This window comes from Equus caballus, chromosome X (assembly GCF_041296265.1).
Source record: "Equus caballus isolate H_3958 breed thoroughbred chromosome X, TB-T2T, whole genome shotgun sequence".
NCBI lineage: Eukaryota > Metazoa > Chordata > Mammalia > Perissodactyla > Equidae > Equus > Equus caballus.
The window spans coordinates 141,800,784-141,812,890 of record NC_091715.1 but is presented as its reverse complement, the minus strand read 5'-3'; the positions used below and the strand labels follow the sequence as shown (position 1 = coordinate 141,812,890).

The 12,107-nt window shown below is 52.5% G+C and overlaps 1 protein-coding gene and 1 long non-coding RNA gene across 4 annotated transcripts in view; one reads left to right on the top strand and one right to left on the bottom strand.

The window, feature by feature from the left end:
- Positions 1–1,510: 1,510 nt before the first annotated feature.
- On the bottom strand, positions 1,511–2,754 carry LOC138921861 (uncharacterized). Its single transcript, XR_011434757.1, has 2 exons — positions 2,499–2,754; positions 1,511–2,078 (listed from the first exon to the last, which is right to left on the bottom strand). It is a non-coding gene; the product is annotated as an uncharacterized lncRNA (long non-coding RNA).
- A 29-nt stretch (positions 2,755–2,783) lies between these two features.
- The window catches only part of CD99L2 (CD99 molecule like 2), a 114,508-nt gene continuing 105,184 nt past the window's right edge, over positions 2,784–12,107 (top strand). The window contains exon 1 of one of the 3 annotated variants that reach the window (XM_023634297.2): positions 2,784–3,081. In XM_023634297.2, coding sequence (XP_023490065.1) covers positions 3,015–3,081 — 67 coding nt within the window. In that variant the 5' untranslated portion in view covers positions 2,784–3,014. The remainder of the gene's footprint in view (positions 3,082–12,107) is intronic. The other 2 variants (XM_023634298.2, XM_070257491.1) reach the window with 2 other exon arrangements.

The following is a 12,107-nucleotide window of genomic DNA, read 5'->3' as shown; positions in this document are numbered from 1 at the left end:
GCGGTATCCGACGTACTACAACTAGAAGGACCCACAACTAAAATATACAACTATATACTGGGGGGATTTGGGGAGAAAAAGCAGAAAGAAAAAAAAAAAGAAGATTGACAGAGTTGTTAGCTCAGGTGCCAATCTTTAAAAAAAAAAAGAGAGACTGAGAGACAAGCCAGGCCCCAGATAAGTCATTTTACACAGGGAGAGTTATGTGGTAGGATAACTGACCTTAGACATTTGCAATATTTTGACTAGTGGCTTTTTTTTTCATGAGTGAGTGTCTTTTGGCCCATAGTAAACATTATCCTTTTCTGTGGGTTCTTATTCCTGTGTCCTTCCCTGTTCTGGAAGAGCATGCTCTTTACAACCCACACCACCCCGCTTGTATTCATACTTGCCCCGGTTCAATCTGCTGGAATGCAGGCCACCAAACATTTGCTGTAAAGGGCTTTGTGGGCTCCATGCTCCGTGGCAACTAGGCAATTCCACTGTGGCAGCAGAAAAACAGCCACAGATGATACAGACACAAATGGGCATGGCTATGCGCCCACAAACTTAATGGACCCTGACATTTGAACTCCGTATAACTTTCCCATGTCACAAAATAATCTTTGTTTTTCAACTGTTTAAAGATGCAAAAATGACTCTTAGCTTGCAGGCCACAGAAACAGGCAGGCAGACTGGATTTGGACCACAGGCTGCAGTGTGCCAACTACTGCTGAGCTAGAAGATCATATTACTGCAACATTGCACTGTGGCCAGTGTCTCGCTGGTGGGATTTAGGTGTCTCCACTGCCCATTCACCAGTTAGAGCTCCAGATGGGTGTGACTGTCCACTGCGTGTTGACTGAGATGGCTTCAACTTTGAGGCTGCATTTTTCTCCCCTCCTCACGCCTCCTCAGTGTAGATGAGTGTATAGGTCCTGGGATTCATTCAGCAGAGCCTGATGGGCTCCTAAAGGCCATGATGGCTAGTGCCCTCCCGCTCCAGATGGGACCACTGAGGCCAGGAGATAAGGGAATGGCGGAGGGCACTTAGAGTTACTGGGAAAGCTGGGGGCACATCTGCAGCCTGAAATACACAAAACTGCTCAACTTCATGGTGTATTTCTGTAGCTCTTATAGGACTAACAATGCCTCTCTGCTCCGTGTCCCACGCTGCCCACTTTCCACCATCTCATTTAACTCTTAGCACAACATTATGGCTGCGGCCAGGATTTCAGCCCTGTCTGGCTGACTCTAAAGCGCATGTTCTTAGCCCTTCACCCACCGGGGTTCCTAGTGATGCCCCTGGCCCCTCTGACACTACAGGCCAACTCCCCAACCTCAAGGAACGGCCATTTTGCTCCTTTTTTCTCATTAATTATTGAAGTGATACATGAAGTTGTGAGGAATAAAAGATACAGATAAAAATGTCAGTATTATGCCATGTAGATGGTGTGTGTGCAATAACTACTAGTTGTTTCAGTTAATTCTTCAGCTAGTTAGTGTCACAGAATAAGCACCACCCTGGAAATCGGCCATTGACTCACTCTTTATAGGCTTCGTTTTTCCAGCCTCAGGATTTAGAGCAATAGAGGGAAGTCACATGGGGAAAGACTTAGCTCTATCTCAAGGAGACCCTCGGCTCCGCTCCCCCCCCCCCCCCCCCCCCCCCCCCCCCCCCCCCGCCACAACGCTCAGGGGGTGGCAGGAGCCACCGGAGGGGAGGTCTCTTGGAAGTGCGGGCCTGGTGGGGGTCCCAGGAAGCCTGACGAAGGGACACTAGGGGAAGGTGGTAGTAGCCGCCCTCTAGGGAGGATGTGGCCCAGAGCAGCCCGTGCCGCATAATGGCAGGGACAGGCGCGGCCACGTCGCTCCGCCACTCCGCAGAGCAGCTGCGCTTTCTCTTTGTCCTCGAAAGCTGGCTGCAGCTGGAGCCCTTCTTGAGCCGTTCATGTCAAAGGCTGTAGCCGGCATTTTGCTGTTCAGGGCAGCGTCGGAATCAGATTTGCCGGGTCCGGGCGCGGGACTCCGTTTGCCGGGGTTCATGGGAAAGGACTGCAGCGCGTTTGCCAATCACTGAGCACGTTTACAGATGGACCCTGCAGAAGTGAACTCGCGCTTTCAGCGCATTCAGCAAAGCCTCAGGAGAGCTGACCCTGTCCCTCCCGCCTCCTCCCCCGGCCCGCGGAGCTCCGGCTCCAGGCTGCCACCCCCCCTCTCGCTGCCCCGGCGACCCCGGCCTCGGGCTCGTTTCCCCGAGACGTGCCGCTGTTTGCCGACCGCGGCCAGTTGGCAACTAGCCTTTTCTTTAATGTCTGGCGGGGGTTCCCCTAGAACTTCCTGCAGGGATCGGCGAGTGGGCGGGCAGCCAGTTGTTGTGAAACACAAGCTCAGCCACGCGACCGGGGCAAGAGTGCGAGTGCTCCGTTCTGCAGCCGCAGCTGGAGGGGCCCCTAGGGAACTGCCTTTTACCAGGAGGAGACCAAGTGCAGAAAGGGAAGAACCCCGTCCAAGGTCACCTGGCTGGCAGAGCGCACCTGGAGCGTGCGCCGCTTCAAGTCCTGCCCCAGGCCGGGAGGAGTCTCCGCGCCAGGCGGAAAGCACCGCACACCCACGCCGCCGGCGCCGCTGGCTCCCCGGCTACCGTGGACTCTCTGCTCTGGGCCGCAGGACCCCGCTGCCGGCTTCCTGCTCTAGGTCGGAGGAGGGAAGCGGCCCGCAGGCAGCGCTCTGGAGCTGGACCCAGCCGACACCCGGGCCCTCAGGCCCCGCCCCTCGCGCCGTGGCCCCGCCCCCGAGACTGCAGTCTCGCCCCGCCCCTCGCGCCGCAGTCTCAGCCCCGCCCCACCTCACCTTGGCCCGGCCGGGCGCGCCCCTCCTCCGCCCTCCCGGAGCCGCGTCGCGTCGCGCCCGCGCCGGTCTGGGCGGGGCCCTGCAGTGGCGGCCCGGCTCCTCCTGCGGCTCCTCCCCAAACTCCGCTCCGGGCGTTCTCGCGCTAACTGTACGCCTCGGGCCCCCTCCGCCCGCTCCCAGCCATGGTGGCCTGGCGGTCGGCGTTCGTCATCTGCCTCGCTTTCTCCTCGGCCACTCTGGTCCAGAGAGGTAAGGCGGGCAGGGGGCGCGCGGGGACCCCGCCCTGTGGGCGCGCGGGGCGGGGGCTCGGCACCCCGGCGGCCCCGCGGTGCGCATGAGCGGCCCGGCCCCCGCCCCGCGGGCCTGCGGCTGAGGCAGAGGGCGGTGGGGCGGTGGGGCGGTGGGGCGGTGGGGCGGTGGGGCGGTGGGGCGGTGGGGCGGTGGGGCGGTGGGGCGAGCGGGCGAGCCCGGAGTCCGCCAGGGCTGGCCCAGCCGCGGTCCATGTGGCCGGGTAGGAGGAACCGGGATCCGTCCTAGTGCTGAGCTAGAAACAGCGGGACAGTCCCCCCTTAAAGTCCTGAACAAGGTGTCACCACCGGTGACAACAGCTCTCCCCAGCAGATTGCCTTTGGGAAAACCTTGAAGAGAGCACTTATTCCCTCGAGCGGGCCTTCTCAAAACGTGTTTCGAGTCCTCCTGCAGCAGAAGCACCTGGGGAGCTTCCTGGGCTCGTTCCTATCCCCCTTTTCAGGATCTCAGCAGGGACAGGGGTGGGGAGGTGGATGGGGGACGGCGATGTGTACGTCTAACCAGCTGATCAGGCGCTTCTGGTGCCCGCACCAGTTTTCGAGCCATTGGTGATATTTTGCCAAGCAGGAGGAGAGAGAAATTCTGTCGAATCAAGGGAGCAAGTTTCTTAGACTCCCGCTATTCAAAGTGTGGTCCAGGGACCGCATCGCATCACCTGGGACTTGGTAGGAATGCAGCATCTCAGGCCCCGCCCTGACTTGCTGAGTCAGATTCTGCATTTTAATTAGATCTCCGGGTACTTTGCAGGCACATTCAAGTTTCAGAAGAATCTTCTTAGAATAAATGCAGTCCATGGCTAAAAATAGGGTCTCCAACATGTACCGACAGAATCTTCTTACACTTATTTATAACCCATCTCCACATCAGAGAAAGGGTTTGAAGAAAACACTGGAATTGAGCACGGAATTGTGCTCTGAGCTTCCTGACAAAGAGGGCAAATTCAGGTAGTGAAAAACATGAGCTCAGCAAAAACAAAACCTTGTCCCAGTACTGAATTCTGGTGAGATTTAGGTTACGTATGAGGAACACTGGAAAACAGTAGCCAGTCCAAGGCAGTTTGCCAAAGATGCAGAGAGTGTTGTCCTGTGGGCAGCCCTCCTGGAGTTGATGCAAGAGCCATTCAGCATTCTACAAAAGTGCCAGGCTCTGTTCTAGACATGATTATGCAGCAGTGAACAAAACTTAGACTCTGCCCTCATGGAGCGGACATCCTGGTGGGGGAGAAAGCAAGCACGAACACCGCAATCGGTATGATGTATCGTTAGTGCTATGAAGAAAAATAAAGCAAGTTACAGGGTTGCTGAATTTTTGTCTTATTTTTCCCTTTGGGGTTAAGTTTGTATTTTGTTTATGATGCATTTGTGGGAAAACGTATGATCATTTGATTGACTTGCATCTAATGATATGAGAAACTTGCAAGTGGAAGTATGGGAAAGTTAGAAAAATGCTGTCTTCTGAAAGTCTTCAACATGGTATGCACATTGAGAAGGTGGGGAATATAAATGATTATGTCTCAGATTTCCACCATCACGTGTTACGCTAGGTGACTTAGGAGGTGGTGGAGGAAACTCGAGCCCGTGCACACATTTTACAGATGGGGAAACAGAGGCACAGAGAGGTGAAGTAACTTGCCTGAGGTGCCAGAGCTAGGATTTGATCCCGGGCTTGTCTGATTCCACAGTCCTTGCTTTTAAGCACTAGGTAGAATGCCTTTACACCCAGAGGCTGCCCTCCTCCTACCGCTTACTGGCCAGCTGGCCTTGGGAAACTTCTCTGAACCTCGCTTGGTTTGCTCATCCGTGTATAACTCCTAATAACTCACAAAGGTGTCTTGAGGGGACCAGGCATGTGTCACTTTGAGATCTTCAGCCCTGCCATCAGCTATCATCTCCTCAGTGCTTGCTGTGTGCCAGTCACTTAACATATATCGTTTTTAATTGCGCCAACGAGTTTGCTGGTTAGGCAGCATCCCCACCTTGCAGATGAGGAGCTCCTGGTCACATAGCTCAGAAGAGGTTGTGCCAGGACCCACCCAGATAAGACTGCTACCTCAGTGATCTTTTTTATTTTAATTAAGAAAACTAAAGAAGCAGCTTTTGCTTCAAGGTGGGGACCCAGTTTTGTGGATATTTTGTGCAAAATAAGATGAAAGATATGGGTTTTGCATTGGTGGTCTCCCCTGGGCTTCTGGGCAGTCAGAGCTTTAGAGCTGCCGTGTCCAAATGAGCACACAAAGCAGGCGCTCGGGCCCTGCTGGCTCTCCTGGAGGGAGCCCTGGAGTGGTGGATGGGGGCGCTGCCCGGGAGCCACTTTATTCTTGGTCCTGCTCGTCAGTAGTGAGGTGTGACCGAGAAAGCCCAGCACGCCTCAGAAAGCACACGCAACCTCGAAGCATGATTTGTGATAATCCCTCCAGACGCTGACAGGTTGAGACAGGCTTTAGGCTCCTGGGAGTTTAAAAGGGTGGTTAACAAGTCATCCCTGTTCTAATTACAGGTGGGTTTTTAGTCTGCTGTGTATTTTACTAGTTCTGGAAAATCCTCTGAGGACAGGCCTGACGCCTGTATGCACCTACAGGAATGAGAAGCTGGGCTTTCGAGCAGAATCTCAGTGGCGTGGGTGGGTAGTAATGATAACGAGGCCTCCATTTCCCGAATGCCTTCCCCGCGCCAGGCCCTCAGTGCTTCACACACATTTACCCCTCATAGCTACTCTGAAAGGTTGGCAGTGTGACCCATCTTGTCTCGTGATGTCCATAATGGCTGTTTGCCTATAGCCTGGAAAAGTAACTGGGTGGTAACCCATTTCTCAGATGAAAAATGTGCGGGCCAGCGAGGTTTAGGACTTGAACTCAGGTTTATCTGAATAACCAAAGCAGGAGTAGTGGACACAGATACCTCCAGGGATGGGGCAGGTCATAGAAATGTAAGAAGTGGCCGAGAATAAGTGTGATGAGTGTGTTGGTCCCTATAAGGGACCGAGCGCCTGTTCCCCAGCTGACAGGGGGAGAGTGTGGGCTTTGGGGCAAGCCTGGCCAGCGCTACCATGACCTGGGACGAGTCACTTAACTGCTTGGTGCCTCAGTTTCCTCATCTGTAAAATGGGAACACAACACTATCCACCTTATGGGGTTGTGAATTACTATTAAATGAATACAAATAGGTAAAGCACTTAGCGTGGTGCTGGGCTCTGAGTGAGCTCAGTGTTAATTATTAGTCACATTACCTAAGACATTCCAAGCCACATTTTCAAAACACACACCGTGCAAACCTTGAAAACATGCTAAGTGAAAGAAGACGGACACAAAAGACCATATAGTGTATGATCCTGTTTATGTGAAATGTCCAGAGTTGCCAAATCCATAGAGGCAGAAAGCAGATTAGTGGGTGCTGAGGGCTGGGGGAGGGGGGAATGGGGAGTGACTACTTAATAGGTATGGGGTTTCCTTTTGCAATGATGAAAATGTTCTGGAACTAAATAGAAGTGATGGTTGTCCAACCTTGTGAATGTACTAGGAACCACTGAATTGTGCACTTTAAAAGAGTGGTGTGTGAATTGTATCTCCATTTAAAAATATACTATAGTCGAAGCAGAACAAATGAGGGAAGTGGCAGCATGTGACCCCTGGGTTGGGGTTGGTCTTCATGGCCCTGGGCCTTGATTGGGCACTGGAAGAGGAGAGCAGAGTGGGCCCCAAGTGCTGGCGGTGCTGAGATGCCAGGCTGGGATCCAGGCAGAAGCCCTGTGGGCTGACTTGGACTATTGGGTATGAGCCAGATAGGCTGCAGGGGTGCCTGCAGGGTTAGCCCAGAGCTACTTAACCTCGCCAGTATGCCCCCCAGTTATTGCACTGCACTCACAGAGTCTGGGGACTGTTTGCCTTTTAGTGTCATTTGTTTTGATTGGTTTTCGGCCCCTTCCTTGCTGTCACAGGTCACATCGCCATCCCCTCCATCATTTTGGACACCAGGTAACTGAAACGTTTTTGTTAAGACACACACACACGCACAGAAATCACCCAAGAGTTGGCCGCAGCCGGCACTGAAGAAAGGCCTGAAGCTGCCTCCAGTAGAGATGACCATGCTGAGGATGTTGAGGCTGGTGGCTGCTCAGAGGGGAGTGTGGGAGGAGCTGGTTTTGGTTCCGGTGAGTTTCAGATACTTTCCAGGTGTGCTGACCTTCCTGTTTGAGGTTCTTCCCCCACCTGGTGTTGGTGCCTTTCCTGCTGCGGGTCCACTCTTACTCTTTGCACTTAGCACGTATTCCTCTGCTGCTCTCGGTGTGCTTAGGGAGGCCTGGTTCCAGGGTCCTGTACCCCGACCTGGCCTCGGCTCTCCCTGAGGCTTACCCACAGGTCCACTGACTGGCCAAGCTTGGTTTTCATGTGAAAGCTTAAAGTCATCCTAAATGTGTAAGAGAAACAGGCAGGCAAATCTTTCATGCAGGTAGGTATTCCAAATGGAGGCGGGTGGGAAGCCAACAGATGGAATTAAGATTGCTAATCAGCTGACCCTAAAACAAGATTCTCCTGGGTTATCCTGGCCAATTAAAGGTCAGGGGTCCTTTAAACATGGAAGAAGCAGGTAGAGGAGTCAGGATCAGAGCAGTCCCAGGTGAGAAAGATTCAAGTGGCTGTTGCTGGCTCTGAAGATGGAAAAGCTATGAGCTGGGGAATGCACACACGGTCTCTAGAAGCTGGAAAGGTAAGGGAACAGACTCCCCTTGAGCTTCCAGAAGTCAAGAATGAATGTAGCCCTGCTGAGACCTTAATTTTAGCCCAGTGAGACCCATGTTGGACTTCTGACCTCCAAAACTGTAAGATAAAAAATGTGTGTTGTTGTAAGCCATTAAATTTGTCATAATTTGTCTCAGCAGCAAGAGGAAACTGATGGAGAAGCTAAGGGGTAGATACTAGGGTCCTCTTCATTCTTTGATGTTGTGATGTTTCCTTACATTGTTTCAATTTTGCTGTCTTAAATTCTCAATATGCTCTGAATTCAGGATTTTAAAATAAATCTGCAGGAAATTGGATTGCAGTGATGTTCTTGGTGCGGCAATGAACCTTTAGAAGCACCTTCAAGGGCCCTGGAAGGCAGCTGGATTTCTTTTGCTTGGGTTTGATTTTAAACTACTTCACAAGGAGATCAGAGCCTGTGGCCGCTGTGGGGACCACCGGCTGTCTCCCAAGAGGCCTTTTCCATCCCCTTCCCCCCCTCCCCAGCCCTGATGGCTGCTTGAGGCAGGGGACAGAGGGTTTCTCTTTGTCCAGGCTGCCTGCCCCTTCGCTGAGGAGGAAGAGTGTGCTGTCAGCTCGCCTTCCTCACTGCCCTCACCAGTGCCCTGGCTTCAGCTAATTGTGTTGAGGCCGTCTCTCCCGAGGCAGGTGGGGGAAGAGGACCAGAGCAGGAATGGGCAGGCCTGGACCTCCACCCCAGCTTCAACCAGTTGTGAGCTATTTTTATTAGTTTTCTACCTAGGGCTGCTCATAAGATATCAGAGTGTGCTGCAGCTTTAAAACAAACAAAAACACTTGGAAAACTGTCGTTGAAGAGGGCTGTAGCTTACTCCCGCAGAAAGGAGGGCCCCTGCTCCGTGAACGTCTGTTTAAAGGAGAGGCTGGACAACAGCGGTGGCTTTGCGAGGTGCTTCTTTTTGGGATTATTTTCCAAATTAGAGGTGGTACCTTTGGCAGGAAATATTGTTGAAGTGTAGAATTCATTACCACCAAAATAGTGCCAAGGCGCGGACTGGGTTCATTTTAACAATCTCTTATCTTTATTGCTGGTTCAGCTAGCCTGGAATGATGGAATTAACCCAGGCCCTGCATTTCATTGTGGCCCCACCATTCGCTGGCAACAGTTGCCTTATCTGCACCAAGAGGCTTCTGATCTCTGCTTTGTTGGCCTCACAGAACTGTTGGAGCAGCCAATTAATTGCTAATACAAACAGGCGGTGTGTTGTCCAGGTATTAGTAAAGTTAGGCCCCCTAGAGGGGATGAGAATGCAAAAGAGCCCACTTGCTTAAGGAGCTGCCAGCCATAGAGAATTCAGGGGCTGAGGAAAGCCTTCACTGCAAAAGCCTTTGCTTGGCTGTGCCCACAAATTAGTGAACTGCACGGAGTCCGAATGAGCTCCTGACCACGAACTGCCCTAGGGGCAGCTCTGATTGAGTTGCTCTTCATATCCCTTTGGCTTCCTGCAGAGTTCTGGGCTCTCTTGTAGGACAGTCCTCTTTTTTTCCATTCATTTGGCTCTCATTCTGGCTCAAAAACATGCAAGAATCCAAAGTAGTGCCTAAAAGGGAACAAACAAAAAGCATGTTCTAATCTTTTATTCGTCACAGGCGATACAGCACATGCACTTGAAGTTTGGATCTCCTGTTCGTTTCCTCCCAACACTTTGCTTCCCACCTCTCCCCCTGAAATGGCCAGGGTCAGCGATGCCTTCCGTGTTGCTAAACCCGAGGGTGACCTGACACCCCATCACACCCTCTCCCTGGAAGCACTTTCTCCCCTTGACTCCTGGGAAGCCACGCTCTACTCATCCTTGCCAGGCCCCTTACCTCCCTGACCTTGGGGCTTGTGGCAGTGCCTCGGCTTAGTCCTTGGTCAACTTCTTCAGCTGCACTTGCTTTCCAGATGCCTCCACCAGCCTCATGGCTTTACCTGAAATTCCGTCTGCATGCTTGTGACTCTTCAGTTACATCCCCAGCCCTGATCTCGCTTGACCTTCAGGCTCCTACATTCAGTATGTCCACATGGGCGTCTGAGGCCCTGCTGGTGCTTAGGGTATTCAAATCCTTCTAGTTCACTTGTTCTCCCCACGCACCAACTGAATCCCAGCCCTTCCCTCAGGATCCCCGGACCTCCCCATAATCCAGCAACCAGAGTTCATGCCCTGTGCAGCTGTGTTAGATTATTTTGACTGTTACCCCTGCTAACAGGCATCTCAAAAGGACCCTGTACAAACCTGAGCTGCTGCTCATTTCCTCCGAACCTGTTCCTCCCACCTGAGTAACTGTCAATCCCGTCCTGCTGGCAGCTCTGGCCGCTCCTCCAGGGCTCTCTTTCCCTCGTGCCCCACATCTGATCTGTCAGCTAACCATGCTGTGACCACCCTCAGGTTCATTCAGACTCCGACCTCTTCTCACTTCCTCCCTTGGCTTGGCCACCATCCGCTCTCATTGGAGCCCGCACAGTGACCTTCCTACTGGTGTCCCAGAGTCCACTCCTGCCCCCTACAGTCCAATCTCCACATAGCAGTCAGACAATCTTAGAAACCCAAGTCATCGTGTCCCTCTGCTCAGAACCCTCCAATGGCTTCCAGTTGTAGAGAGAATAAAATCCAAACCCTTACCTGTGGCCTGCTCATCCTCTCATCTCAGCTCCTGCCCCTGCCCAGGGCTGGCCTCCAGTATGCTCATCACTCTCCTGCCTTGGGGACCTTAGCATGTGCCCTCTCCTCTGGCTCGGTGTTCCTCCCCCAGATAGGTGCATGTCCTCGCCCTCACTTCTTTTCAGGTGCCCCACCTAAGGCCATCCCTGACCACCCTACCTGAAATAGCACCCCAAATACCCTGCCACCTCCAGCCTGCCTGAGTTGTCTTTGAAGCCCTCATCCCCAGGGGTTATCCGTCCACCTGCTTCCTTGCTTACTGTCTGTCTCCACCACTAGACTTTGGGCTTCATGAGGGCAGGGACCTTATTTTTGTCTGCATTGTCACCAGTATCTAGAAGAATATCTGGCACAGGCACTCGGCAGAAAATGGATGGCACACTGGGATGCAGTAATTGAACATCTAATTAAAGGGTTATTTACAAGGTATGGGCAGGGTTAAGGGAGACCGACCAGGGGTTGGTGAAGCTCCTTGGGCGATGAAGCAAGATGGGTTTTTAGCCCCCCGCCCCCGGGCTTCAAGGGGAGGAGGGGTTCTGGAATCCAGAGGGGCTAAGGTTGTAGAAGAGGTCCGGGCTTCTGTAGAGGGAGCTGTGGCAGCCCCGAGGGCGGGAACCAGGAGAATAAATGCTGGGAGTATTCCCACCTTCCAGTCTTCTGCTTCTGCCTCTCATGGCTACACCTCTGGGTCCCATCCTGTGGACCCAGGTGCCCTGGGGCACTGGACCGGTTGAACTACAGTGGCGTTGAACTCATGCTGGTGCCATGGATATTTTTAATTTTCGAGGAAAATGCGATAATGCCTGTCAGATACCATGCAAACCACCACTGTTTAAATTGGTTGAAACTAACTACTTAATAAACAGAACTGCTAGGTATTTCTTTTGGTCTGGGGTGCTGTGAAAAAACCACAGATGGCAGGCAGGACAGGCCTGGAGGCCACTAGATGTAGTAACTGTCACGTGTAATAAAAGCAGTGTTGCTGCAATGCTGTCTGCTTTGAAGACCCTCACCCACTTTTGCCCCCTATTGAAAGCTGTAAGTTCCTTGAGGGCAAGTGCATGCTTGCTTCTCCTCTGTTTTGCCCATGGTGCCTCACACGGATCCTGGCTCATTTATGCACCAGCAGATACATACTGAGCACTGGACCTGCCGTCTCCTCAGATCTACTAGTATGGGCTGAATCAGTGGCCTCCCTTGCTCTCTGACTTGTGGTTGGGTTCAGCCCATAGGTTCCCTTAGTGTCTCAGTGTGTTTTTCACATTGAGAGGTAGGGTATATCATCCTTTGCCTGTCTGTCCATCAGCTGATGGACATTTGGGTGGTCCAGCCCTTTGGCCATTGAGCAGAGTGCTGCTATGAACATGTGTGCACAAGTCTTTGTTTGAGCCCTTGTTTTCAGTTCTGTGGGGTCTGTACCTAGCACACGGCCTTTTATGACCTAGCGTCTCATGCTGTGTGGTGTCACTTTCACTGCATTCTATAGGCTATGAGTCACTGAAGGATAGTCCAGATTCAAGGTGAGAACAGATATCCCACTTCTCATTGGGAGAGTGTCAAAGAATTTTTAG